Genomic DNA, 12,404 nt, shown 5'->3' on the forward strand with positions numbered 1-12,404 from the left:
CAATTACTTAATTATTTTTGTGCCGAGGAGCACCCCATGACCTGTTTCTCTTCTCTCTTTGCCTCTTTCATCTAGCTTAGTGACTGCTATCGGGGAGTAGTGTTCGATGGACTAGAGACTCTGTTTGCCCGGAGTGTATCCTCTGCTCTCCTCTGCTTGCTCAAAGCTATAAACAACCGGGAGCACATCTACTTTATCAACCTCTTTCAGGATTTTGTCATCATGAAGGCTCGGGAGAAAGCCAAGAAAGATCAAGAAGGTGAAACCCGATGTCATCTGCAACTGTTTTCCCCCGAAGCAGGGCTCAGATCACATGGCGTTGTGGGTAGAGCACGGGTCTGGGAGTCAGGTGGTCATGGGTTCTAATCCTGGCGCTTCCACTTGTCTGCTCTGTGACCTTGGGTGAGTCACTTTACTTCTCTGTGCCTCACCTCATCTGTGAAATGGGGATTGAGACCGTGAGCCCCACATGGGACGGGGACTGTGTCCAACCCGATTTGCTTGTATCCACCCCAGTGCTTGGATAAGTCACTTTACTTCTCTGTGCCTCAGTTACCTCATCTGTAAAGTGGGGATTAAGACTGTGAGCCCTATGAGGGACAGGGACTGTGTCCAAACCCAATTTCCTTGTACGCGTCCCAGCGCTTAGGTCAGTCCCTGGCACATAGTAAACGCTTAACAAATACCATAATTATTATTATTAGTGCCTGGCACATAGTAAGTGCTTAACAAATACCATAGTGATTATTATTATTATTATTACAGAGGCCACATGCCCAGTGTTATATATGGGATTGGGATTTCATTGAATAAAAAGGTCCCTGAATAAGGGAAGACCACAGACCAACAGAACATCACTCCTTGGGTGTTGGCTGAGCAAGAGCTGGTTCCCACAGAAATCTGACGGGTTGGAAATTGTAGGCGAAATGCCACCCAAATGTATCACCTTGAGATATAAGGTTAGGATTTCAGTTAGGGTTCCTAATGTGAACTGTGTAAATAATTGCTCGGCACTGTTGAGTTTTTTCAGGTGAGAGTTGTGACTTGTAATAACTCAATCCTAGAATGCTTGGTTTTAGAGTTGTTAATGGTTTTTCTGCTCTGCAAATATCAATTTCTCTGAAAAAGACTTTAGACCCTGATATGAAAGAAATTGTTTCATTTTATATTGCTGATGATTTGAAGCCTTTCCGATGGTAAAAGAACATCTACCCTCTCAGACTTTCTGACCTGGGAACACCTCAAGTATAAAGTGCATAGTACAAGGATGGAAGATGGTATCTCGATAGAAGATAAAATTGAGTTGCTCATCAAATAAAAAGAAAATAGGAAGCGGGAACCTCTGTACTGAACCATAATTCCTTTTTTAAACCTGAGCTGAATTTCTCAAGGCTTGGAAGAATGCCGTCGTGCCATCGATACATCTAATCTCTCTGGTGTTAGCCCTTTGGTTGGGTTTGATTTTGGTGGCAACTGCTCCAAAATGCTGGAACCTGAATTTAAAAATTGTAATTGTAGTAAACTCCACCAACCAGCCCCAGGTTTAAAACCCCTGACTGTTGCCCCGGCTGATTTCCCGTTTCTAGAACCTTCCCCGGCTCCAACCAGCACCTCTCAATGGAGGGAAGATCCCACCAAGTTAACAATAGCGAAATGAACTTTCCTGTTCTTTTTTTCGTTTCCTCGGACCCTGGTTAGAGTGGAAGCAGCAGGAAAACCTTGCAAAGGAGAAAGCTCGTCTCCAGGAGTTGGACGAGGAGGAGTACGATGCGTTGACCGAGGAACAGAAAATTCAGTTCGATAAGGATTTGCTGCTGGCCCTCCGGGAACGGAAAAAGAAGTCAGTGTCATCCAACCTCCTCCCCACTACCTATCCTCTCTCCTCTCCCACCACAATCCAGCCGCACACTTTGCTCCTCTAACACCCATCTACTCACTGTGCCTCACTCTCATCTGTCTTGCCATCAACCCCTTCTCACTCCCTCCCTCCTGCCTGGAACTCCCTCCCTCCTCATATCTGACAGACCACCATCGCCCCGTTGTCGAAGTCCTAGTAAAATCGCATCTCCCCCCAGGAAGCCTTCCCTGCCCTATCTCTCCTCTCCCTACACTGTTCTACCACCTGTCTGCATCACCTGGAGCCAAGTAAGCACGTAGATACTCACTCCACCTCCACCACACAGCCCTTATGTTCACATCTTCACAGTCTGCTACTTCCCCGGCCTGTAATGTCTGTTTCCCCCTCTAGATTGTAAGCTCTTGGCAGGAATCGTGTCTACTTCAGTCAATCAATCGATGAGTGCTCCTTTGAGCGCTTACTGTGTACTAAACACTTTACTAGGTGCTTGGGAGAGAACAATACAATAAAAACGTTCCTTCCCCACATGGGGATCCCAGTCTAGAGGGGAAGACAGATATTAAAAAACTGGCAGGAAAATGAGAGAATATAAGGGCATGAAACATGTGCTGTGGAGCTGGGGGTGGGGGCTTATCAAGTGTTTATGGGAGAGTGAATAGGAGATTGAGGGACTACTCAGAGAAAGTGTCTTGGAGGAGGTGTGATTTTGTTCTCCCAAACACTTAGTACAATGCTCTGCACATAGTAAACACTCAGCAAATACAGTTGATGATTAAGTTCCGCTTTTTTTCCCTAAAAGTTACTTGGTTGAGGAGAGCACTGGAGAGCTAGGCTGTAATTCCAGCTTCAAAATAGATTTGGTGAGTGATCTTAGTGAAGTCACTTTCTCTGGCTTCTTCTAGTTCCTCCAGCAGTCAACTAAGCAATAGTACCTATTGAGGGCCTTCCGTGTGCAGATCACTTGTTCTAAACACCTGGGAGAGTACAATAGAGTTAGAAGACATGGTCCCTGCCCCAGAAAGCTCTCTGTTTAGCGAGGGACGGACAGATACATATTTAGAGAAAGAGGATGGCTATGAAGAGGAGTAAGTGCTGAAATTGCAGGGTGCCTAGTATGCTCTGTACAGAAGTTTTATGGGTGTGTTTAAGTGTGTAATTGGCATAGTTGTGCTGAAAGGGGACTCTGACCTGGGGAGACAAAAAATGAATCCAAAAAGGCCTCCTAGAGGATCTGTGATTTCAGAAGGGCTCCGAAGATTTCAAAAGCAGGTCAGAGTGCTCCTCAAGAGGTGTCTCTGTAGGATTTAAGGGAGGAAAGGCACTGTGGAGCTAAGAGGACTTGGGTAGCCCCTATCTGATGATTTCAATTTTGCCAACAAAGTAATCGATCAATCATATTTTTTGAACACTTACTGTCTGCAGAACACTGGACTAAGCCCCTGGGAGAGTACAGTATAATAGAGTTGGTAGCTACATCACCTGCCCAAGGGCTTCCGGTCTAAAGCGGAAAGACAGATATTGATAGAAATAAAATAATGGCTATGTGAGACTGAGGGAGGGGTAAATAAAGGGTGCAAATTCAAATGCAAAGGCAACACACAAGGGAGTGGGAGAAGGTAAGGTCATCAGAGATGGAAGAAAGAGAGAAGCTGGGGACACAGGGTCTTCAGAAATAAGTTAAAGATCTGGAATAATTGGTGCAGGCAGTGGGCATGGGAGTCAACAGGAGAGGAGGAGTCATGGTGCTGAGTGAAAGAGGGAAGAGTTGTAGCAAGTGAGGATGAATTGAAGGGGCCAAATGCTCTCTGCAGCATAGGCATAAAATGGGTAAACCAATTATTCCTTTCCCCCCGTGCCTCACAGGGAAGATGTGTGCATAAATGAAATATATTTGAAGTATTTGAAAAGACACTATATAAATGCAGGCAGGGAATGTGTCTGCTAATTCTCCTGTATTGTGCTCTCTCAAGTGCTTAGTACAGTGCTCGGCACACAGTAAGTGCTCAATAAATACCACTGATGGAAAAGGAGGAGGTCTCTTCCTCCATGCTCCTGCTTTTCTGTTGCTGCTTTGGGGCAGTGGTCATCATGGCTTCCAGATCTAATCCCACCTCTGACTCAAAACAGGGCCTTCATGGGTCCTTTTGGGGAATTGGGATCCTCCCACCCAAAATGAAGTATTTGGTGAAATAGCATATATGACAGTTCAATTGCGCTTTCCTAAAGCACATAGCAAAAGCATGCAGGGCTTGGATTCCCCATCCTGTCGTAGCTTCGGGTACCCTGGGTCTTTTGGGGTTTTAGTGTAGGCTTGGGGGTGTCTTCAACCTGAGAATTGGGTTCCGGGGGAAGCCGCACACCCCTCTGCAAGTTCACAGGGAGCGGTACTGTATCTCCGGGATCCTCAGTCAAAAAAGCACTTCCAACATTGTTTTTCCAAGGCAAAAGTAAACATTTCTCTTTTAATCTCTCCAGGTTTAATCTGGCAATCTATTTGGCTTTCTTGAGCGCACCTTCAGTGAGAGAATGAATGTTACTGGAGCGCTTTGGAAAAGTGAACTTGAGGAGAGCCAACTGCTGGTTAATTAGATATTGTTTCTCTACCTTGATTAAATGAAGGGAGTTGGAGAAATTGGCTCGGGAACTCCAGGAGAAGAAGCTTCAGCAGGAGCTAGAAAGACAACGAGAGGAAGAAGAGATGAAAAAAAAGAGCAAGAAAATTAAGCGAGAGTTTGGAAAGGAAGACTTGGGAAAGAAAAGTCAGCTAGGAAATCGGCAGGTAACAACTGTGAGACAATGTCTCAAAGGGGAGCATTCATTTTAACTCAGCCTTGAAAAAAAGTGAAAGTAATTCCTCAGCACAGGGTTTTTTACTCCAGTTCACTCTCCCAACAGGTCACGGGGGCCCTGATAGACACTTTAGTAAAATATTCATTTTTTTTTGCCCATCTCCTGCAGTAAATGGAGCTGCCCCCAAGAGATGCGGGCAAGAATTTCCTGTGAGCTCTTGGGGATCAACTAAAGGGCTTTTGGACCAGTTCTCATATTGCTGTGGTACATACAACCAGATAATCTTGTTTGAGGCCTCTGGCCCACAGTGGAGTTAGCCCACAAGGGACCCTCTAAATGGCATAGCTCAATCAGTATTGGTTTGGGATTAATGATGTTGCCACCTGACAAAGGCACATGCCTGCCTAGAAAAAAGTCAGGGTAAGTTACCAACCTGCCGAGAAGACAATGGAGAGCCACAAGCTGAAAAATAACGACTGAAAAGGATAGATCTTTTATCAGAGCACTAAATATTTAGTAGGCTAAGTCTCCCTACTTCACCAACTAAAGATTCGCTCTGTACTTTGGCAGATTTATCACAGGCAGTAACAAAGAGCCGAATTCGCCCCTGCATTTTAATCAGTCGATCGATGGTATTTATTGAGCACTTACTGTGTGCAGAGCACTGTACTAAACACTGTATCATATAATGGAGTCAGTAGACATGATCCCTGCTCTCAAGAAGTCTACGGTCTAGTGGGGGAAGACAGAAATTAAATCAATTAAACCAACAGGATTTAGTGACAGATTGACTACGTGGGTTGAATGAGAGAGTTGAATGAGTCAAGGTTAATACCCAGGATGTGGACAGAGGTCTTATTCGGCATTCAGCACATTATGTTGTGCACATAGATGTTCAATAACTTCAAAAATACAAGTTGGGTGCCTTGTAATACAATTTTAACTACTGACCCTGGGGGACAAACCAATCCATTGAAAATTTAAAATAGAAACGTTCCCCCCGAATCCGCCCCTGCATTTTAATCAGTCGATCAATGGTATTTATTGAGCACTTACTGTGTGCAGAGCACTGTACTAAGCACTGTATCATATAATGGAGTCAGTAGACATGATTGTAACTTGGAGGATTGTACTTTCCAAGCACTTAGTATAGCGCTCTGCACACAGTAAGCGCTCATTAAATACGATTGAATGAATGAGTGAAAATACCATCTTGCCCACTGTTCCCTGTATTTCTTCATGGAATTTCTTTATTTATTCTTTAATTCTCACCCAAACTACTCTAAGCGTATTTTCTTTTTCATGCCTTCTTAGCCTGCAACCTTCAACCCTACTATCAAATCAGACATCAAGTTGGATGGAGGATTAGAAAGGAAACTATCAATAAAAGATCAAAACTCGAATGAGAAGGACGATGCGTTCAAGAGGAAAAAGAGCAAGCACTACCTGGTGGAAGTAGCCCAGCTTGTGCATCAACCAGCCGGGGACACGGAGGAAGCCGAAAAGGATTTAACTTGGGAAAACGATGGACAGTTGGCCCAGAAGTTTAAGATGTATGAATCGGGGTTGAAAGATGTCATACAAATCCTCGCCAGCTGGGACCGGCTCCAATGCGTTCAGCTTCAGCCTTCCTTGGGGGAGGAAGCCCAGCACGAACTCGAAGACCAGCGGCAGGCCCCGTCCGGACGGAAAGGGCGGAAGGACCGAGAGAAGGAACGCTTGGAAAGAATGGAGAAAGAGAGAGCCGAGAAAGAGCGCGTAGAGAAAGAGAAGGCTGAGAAGGAGCGTCTGGAGAAGCTGAAGGCAATGGAAGACAAGAGTGAAGTGGGAGAGGGAGAGGGAGAAGATGACCAAGAAGGGAAGAGGGAATCCGGGGTGCCCTTCTTAGACTTCCAAATATTAGCTACAGATGACTTCGGTTGGAAGCAGGTTCTGGAGAGTGACAAGCTGCCCGCTGTGGAGCAGGTAATAAATGATCAGTCAATCATATTTCTTGAAGACTTGCTAATACTACTACTAGTAATTATTATTATTGTTGTGGTATTTGTGCCAGGCACTGTAATAATAATGTTGGTATTTGTTAAGCGCTTACTATGTGCAAAGCAGTGTTCTAAGCGCTGGGGAGATGCAAGGTGATCAGGTTGTCCCTCATGGGGCTCACAGTCTTCATCCCCATTTTACAGATGAGGTAACTGAGGCCCAGAGAAGTTAAGTGACTTGCCCAAAGTCACACAAGACAAGTGCCGGAGCCGGGATTAGAACCCATGACCTCTGACTCCCAAGCCGGGAATCTTTCCACTGAGCCATGCTGCTTCTCTGTACTGAGCGCCAGGGTGATTACCAGCAAATTGAGTTAGCCGCAGTCCCTGTCCCGCGTAGGGCTCACAGTCCCCACAGTTCCAGATGAGGTGACTGAGACACAGAGAAGAGAAGTGACTCGCCCAAGGCCACACAGAAGATGAATGGCAGAGTCAGGATTAGAACCCATGACCTTCTGACTCCCAGGCCCGTGCTTGCTGTGTGCGGAGCGCTGTATTGAGAGCTTGGGAGATTGCAATATTGCCGAGTTGGTAGACCCCGTTCTCTGCCCCCCATGAGCTTACAGTCTAGAGGGGGAGACAGACAGTAATTTGGATAAATAAATCGACTTACGGATATGTTCATAAGTGCCGTGCACCTGTGCCAGGAAAGTCGGCCGTGGGTTTGTTCTCATCTTTTCTCCTCTCGTGTACGGGGTTGTTGCCTTTCCAGTGGGCTGTGGACCTCGTGCCCAGGATCTCAGCTGGCACCTACCTGATCCATTTCCTTGCAGACCCCTCGCCAGGCTTTTCCTGCATTTCCTCAAAGTCCATCCAGTGCTAGGTGACTGTTGTCATTTGCTACCCAGCATCCCGGAGAGTAGTCCCGACTCCCCCAAATCTGGATGTGCTTTGAGGGGAAGTGCTGCAGGGATGCTAGGCGTTATTCCGATCTGCAATTTGGCCACCCTGTCCCAAAGAAGAAAAATCTGGGTATTTAACACCTTATCCCATAGTTTTAAAAGACAAGTGAGGGGGCTGGACCATGAATTGAGGTGATCTGATTTAGGAATTCCCAAAAGTTGTTCATAACTTTCACCAGATGCTTTCAAAGCGAGCGGCGGAAACGGAATCGCTAGAGAGACTCCTGGAGTTGGGCTGGATGGCTGGTTGCCTGCCAGATATTTCCAGCGCAATTCTTACCTTGAAACAGATTATATCTGGGATGCACTTATGCTACCTGTCTTCATACTCATCTTCGAACACGTACCACATTGGAAATACTGATGTTCAGTAATAAAGCTGCTGACAATCAATCATGAATCTTTACAGGAGGCACTCAGGGTCTAGAATAATTTTGATTTCCCTAAGAAAAGATTGAGAATGAACACTGATATGTTTGTTCCCAGATTTATTCTGTGCCCGTGGACTTTTCCTGTGAGACTGACTGTCAGGTCCAAGAGGCACACTACAATTTTCAGAAAGGAATTGAAAAAATATGGATTTCTCTCCCCAAACATCATCCGTCTTTTCTTTTTTCTACTTTTCATGTTCTTTTTTTCCCTCCTCTGTTATACTTTCTATCTCCGCTACTTTTACCTATTGTCTTATTTCCTTTTTAATCTTCTGATACATATCTTTCATAAGAGAACAATCCATACAAAAATAAACTCGGAGGACATAAAAACGTTGTGTAGCTAACCAGAGGAGAGTTTCTTTCCAGATGTAAAACCCTCCACAGAAATCAATTATTCTTCAGTGTTGACTAAGTGTGCAGAACACTTTACTCTGAGAAATTTCAAAGGAGGGATAAGAGCCTTCCCTCAATTACAGGCATCTCCGACCTCTCCCCTGAATTGGGAAATCTCACATCAAAACTCAGAAAGGCTTGGACCTTGTCATATTCTGAGAAGCCATAAGATGAAGTACCATACAATTTTTACAAAAGGGCATCCTGAGAGGAGCCCCGAAAGAGGAATTAATGAAAGACTTTCTCTTGTGTCTTAGATCCTGGATGCATTGGGTTTGGGTCCGTCTGGGCCCCCCATCCCTCCTCCTGCCTTGTTCTCAGTGGTCCCCTACCCAGGAAAACGCGTGGCTGTCAAAGTCATGGACACCCTCAAGCACTTCGTCTTCGTCGTCCCCCCAGCTGAAGACCCTGCGGGGTCGGAGGAGAAAAAAGAAGGAGAGACCGAAGTAGATGTTGCCCTCTCAACCCCGGCGGTGAAGGTAAAGGATGGGCCATTTTGATTATCCTCCCTTTCTGAGAGAGAGACGGGGGGGGGGGTGCCTGGGTCTGCCTGGGGTATGACGAATGACAGTCTAAAAAGACTTCAGAGATTCTGTCAGAGTCTCAGCAGCTCTAGTGACACCTGAGTCTTCACCCAACTGATGGAACATTCCCTTACAATGTACCTTGAAGGAACCGAAAAGTGATAGGCTGTGCTTGGACCGACAGATACTTTAGCCAAGGCACAGAATGAAAATCTGCCCAAGTGATGACTACGGTCTGGAATTCTAGTAACCTTGATTCTTGTTCACACCTAGCTACCACTCTACCTGGATTTTGCCCTGAGGAGACAGACTTGGGACAAGACTTTGCTCCAAACCTTGGGGGCACAGCTCCCCGTGAACATTAAGTTGGCGCTTAATGTTAAGCTTGTGCTGTGTACTTCAGGCCGAAGCTAAATTTTTGTACTAAGCAATTATCTTTAAAACATGTCTTTACCCCATGTAAGCTTGGCCCCAGAGTGGCACTGACTGCCAAGGATATAGTAATAATAATAATGTTGGTATTTGTTAGGCGCTTACTATGTACAGAGCTCTGCTCTAAGCGCTGGGGTAGACACAGGGGAATCAGGTTGTCCCACGTGGGGCTCACAGTCTTAATCCCCATTTTACAGATGAGGTAACTGAGGCACAGAGAAGTGAAGTGGCTTGCCCACAGTCACACAGCTGACAAGTGCAGAGCCGGGATTCGAACCCATGCCCTCTGACTCCAAAGCCCGGGCTCTTTCCACTGAGCCATGAGGGAATTGTGGGGATTTTTCGTTTGTTTTGTTTTTATGGTATTTTGAAAGCACGTACTACGTGTCAAATACTATTCTAAACGCTAGGGTAGGTACAAGTTAATTAGGTCAGAAACAATCCCGGTCCCTCATGGGCTCACCGTCTAAGTTGGAGGGAGAACAGGTGTTTGATCCCCATTTTACAATTGAGGAAACTGAGGTCTGGAGAAGTTAAGTAACTTGCCCACGGTCACACAGAGGACAAGTGGCGGAGCTGGAATTAGAACCCAGTTCCTTCTGACTCCCAGGCCTGTGCTCTTTCCACTTGGTTGCACTGCTTCTCAAGTGTTTAGAGGGAGAAAGGGTGCAGCGGTTTCTAACCGCAACGCACAGATCTCTTTGGTTACCTTCAGCAAGTCTCTTAATCGCTCGGGGCCTCAGTTTTCCTGTCTTTATGCTTTCTCAGTGCTGGGTTAAATAAATACAGTGGCTGAGGATGGGCATAAATAGATGGGTAAGTGCTAGAGTTGCTGTTGGGTTGCGACAGGCTGAGGAGCTGGGAGTCATCAGGGAAGGCTTCTTGGAGGCGGGATTTTCGAAGGGTGCCGAAGGTGGACCGAGAACCGAGGTCCAGCGGACTTGGGGCGGGAGGGCATTCCACGCTGGGAGAACAGTGGGAGCGAGGAATTGGAGGTGGGCGAGATGAGAGCAGGGAACAACTAGGAGGTGAGCTTGGGCGCACCAAAAGCCTGAGAAGATGGAGAGAGCCAACTGGGAGAGAGCTGGTCGAGAGCCTTGAAGCTAGTGGCCTGAGGTTATTTGATTTGATGTAGTGGGCAGCCACTAGAGAACTATGAAGAGAAACGTTACAAGCTCGTTGAGGGCCGGAAGTGTGTCTGTTTATTGTTACGCCGTTCTCTCCCGAATAAGAGAGAACACAGTAAGCACTCAATAAATATGACTGAAGGAATGAATGAAAGAATGAAAGGAAGATGATCCAGGCCTCTAGTCTGAAGAGGGGAGGAAGCTAGAGGCAGGGAGACCAGCGAGGACTCGAATAATGATGGGATGAGTGCTTGAACTGGGGGTGAGTGGGTTGAGGAGGCCGTTTGGGTGACGAGGAAGCTCCCATCCAACATCAGCCTGGCTGCCCCTTGTCAGCTGTGTGAGTGTGGGCCAGTCACTTCACTTCTCTATGCCTCAGTTCCCTCATCTGTAAAATGGGGGTGAAGACTGTGAGTCTCACGTGGGACAACCTCATTCCCCTGTATCTACCCCAGCGCTTAGAACAGTGCTCTGCACGCAGTAAGCACTTAACAAATACCAACATTATTATTATTATTATTAAATGCCCAAATCCTGACCAAGGAACCTTGACTAGTCTGTAAGCTCCTTGTGGGCAGAGATTTTCTATTCCTACTCTTTTGTATTGGGCTTTTCCGAGCGCTTAGTATAGTGCTCAGCCCACAGCGCTCAATAAATGCCACTGATGGATTGACTGTCTTTCTGGAGTTGCAGGAGGAACAGATCACCCCAACCAGGGGCAGACAGAGGCAGAAAGAGAAAACAGACCAAGCCCGGGAAAGTCAAAAGGATAAGCGTCGTACGACCACCGTCAAGAAGGGCATTCAGGGAATGCCTCTGGGAGCTTTGGCCCCTTTGTCCGACTTGGATCAGAGCACCTTCATTGGTGAACATTCACAGGAGAAAGTCACCAGGTGAGCCTGTGAGCAACCTAGAAGCAGCACGGCCTAGTGGAAAGAACACGGGCCTGGGAGTCAGAGGACCTGGCTTCTGATCCCTGCACCGCCACGTGTCTGCTGTCTGACCTTGGGCTAGTCACTTCTCTGTGCCTCAGTCACCCAAGTGTCAAATGGAGATTGAATCCTCCGACCTACACCGTGAACCCCACAAGGGACAGAGATCGTGTCCAAGCTCACCTCCTCCAAGAGGCCTTCCCAGACTGAGCTTCCCCTTTTCCCTCCGCTCCCTCTCTGCCGCCCCTTCACCTCCCCTCAGCTAAGCCCCCTTTCCCTCCTTTCCCTCTGCTCCTCCCCCTCTCCCTTCCCCTCCCCTCAGCACCGTGCTCATTTGTCTATATTTTTATTACCCTATTTATTTTGTTAATGAGGTGTCCATCCCCTTCATTCTATTTATCGTGATTAAGTTGTCCTGTTTTTGGCCGTCTGTCTCCCCCACTTAGACTGTGAGCCCGTCGATGGGCAGGGATTGTCTCTATCTGTTGCCGAATTGTACATTCCGGGCGTTTAGTACCGTGCTCCGCACATAGTAAGCACTCAATAAATACGAATGAATGAATGAATGAATGATTACCTTGGATCCACCCCAGCATTTAGAGCACTGCTTGACACCCTATAAATGCTTGACAAATACCATAAAACCAACAACAGAATCTGTGCTTGCTAAATGGCACAGTCATCCCGGCATTACTCTCATAAGCCTCTCTCCTCCAGAGTCAATATCAGAGTGTGGACTTTTCTCCTATTGCTTGGAGCCCAGCGGCTTCAGCCTTCGGGCGCCCACAGAGGGGGAACCACCAGTCTAAGAGAGAAGGAAGACCGATGGAAGGGGGGTGTCGGGTTAAAAAGTTTGTGCGTCCGCAGGCTCCCACCCTCTGCTCTTCCCCCTTCCCCTCCCCTCAGCACTGTGCTCATTTGTATATATTATTTATTACCCTATTTATTTTGTTAATGAGGTGTATAGCTCCTT

At 46.7% G+C, this 12,404-nt stretch overlaps 1 protein-coding gene across 9 annotated transcripts in view; it reads left to right on the forward strand.

The window, feature by feature from the left end:
- The window catches only part of HYDIN (HYDIN axonemal central pair apparatus protein), a 335,154-nt gene that overhangs the window by 260,868 nt on the left and 61,882 nt on the right, over nucleotides 1-12,404 (forward strand). For 8 of the 9 annotated variants that reach the window (XR_005660565.1, XM_029074826.1, XM_039913573.1 and 5 more), the window contains 6 exons: nucleotides 76-259; nucleotides 1,699-1,840; nucleotides 4,478-4,637; nucleotides 5,963-6,613; nucleotides 8,674-8,895; nucleotides 11,187-11,392. Coding sequence is in view for 8 of the 9 variants with exons in the window: in XM_029074826.1 (XP_028930659.1) it covers nucleotides 76-259; nucleotides 1,699-1,840; nucleotides 4,478-4,637; nucleotides 5,963-6,613; nucleotides 8,674-8,895; nucleotides 11,187-11,392 (1,565 nt within the window). In the remaining variant the exon portion in view is untranslated. The remainder of the gene's footprint in view (nucleotides 1-75; nucleotides 260-1,698; nucleotides 1,841-4,477; nucleotides 4,638-5,962; nucleotides 6,614-8,673; nucleotides 8,896-11,186; nucleotides 11,393-12,404) is intronic. The other variant, XM_039913571.1, reaches the window with a different exon arrangement.

Source organism: Ornithorhynchus anatinus, chromosome 11 (assembly GCF_004115215.2).
Source record: "Ornithorhynchus anatinus isolate Pmale09 chromosome 11, mOrnAna1.pri.v4, whole genome shotgun sequence".
In the NCBI taxonomy this organism is placed as follows: domain Eukaryota; kingdom Metazoa; phylum Chordata; class Mammalia; order Monotremata; family Ornithorhynchidae; genus Ornithorhynchus; species Ornithorhynchus anatinus.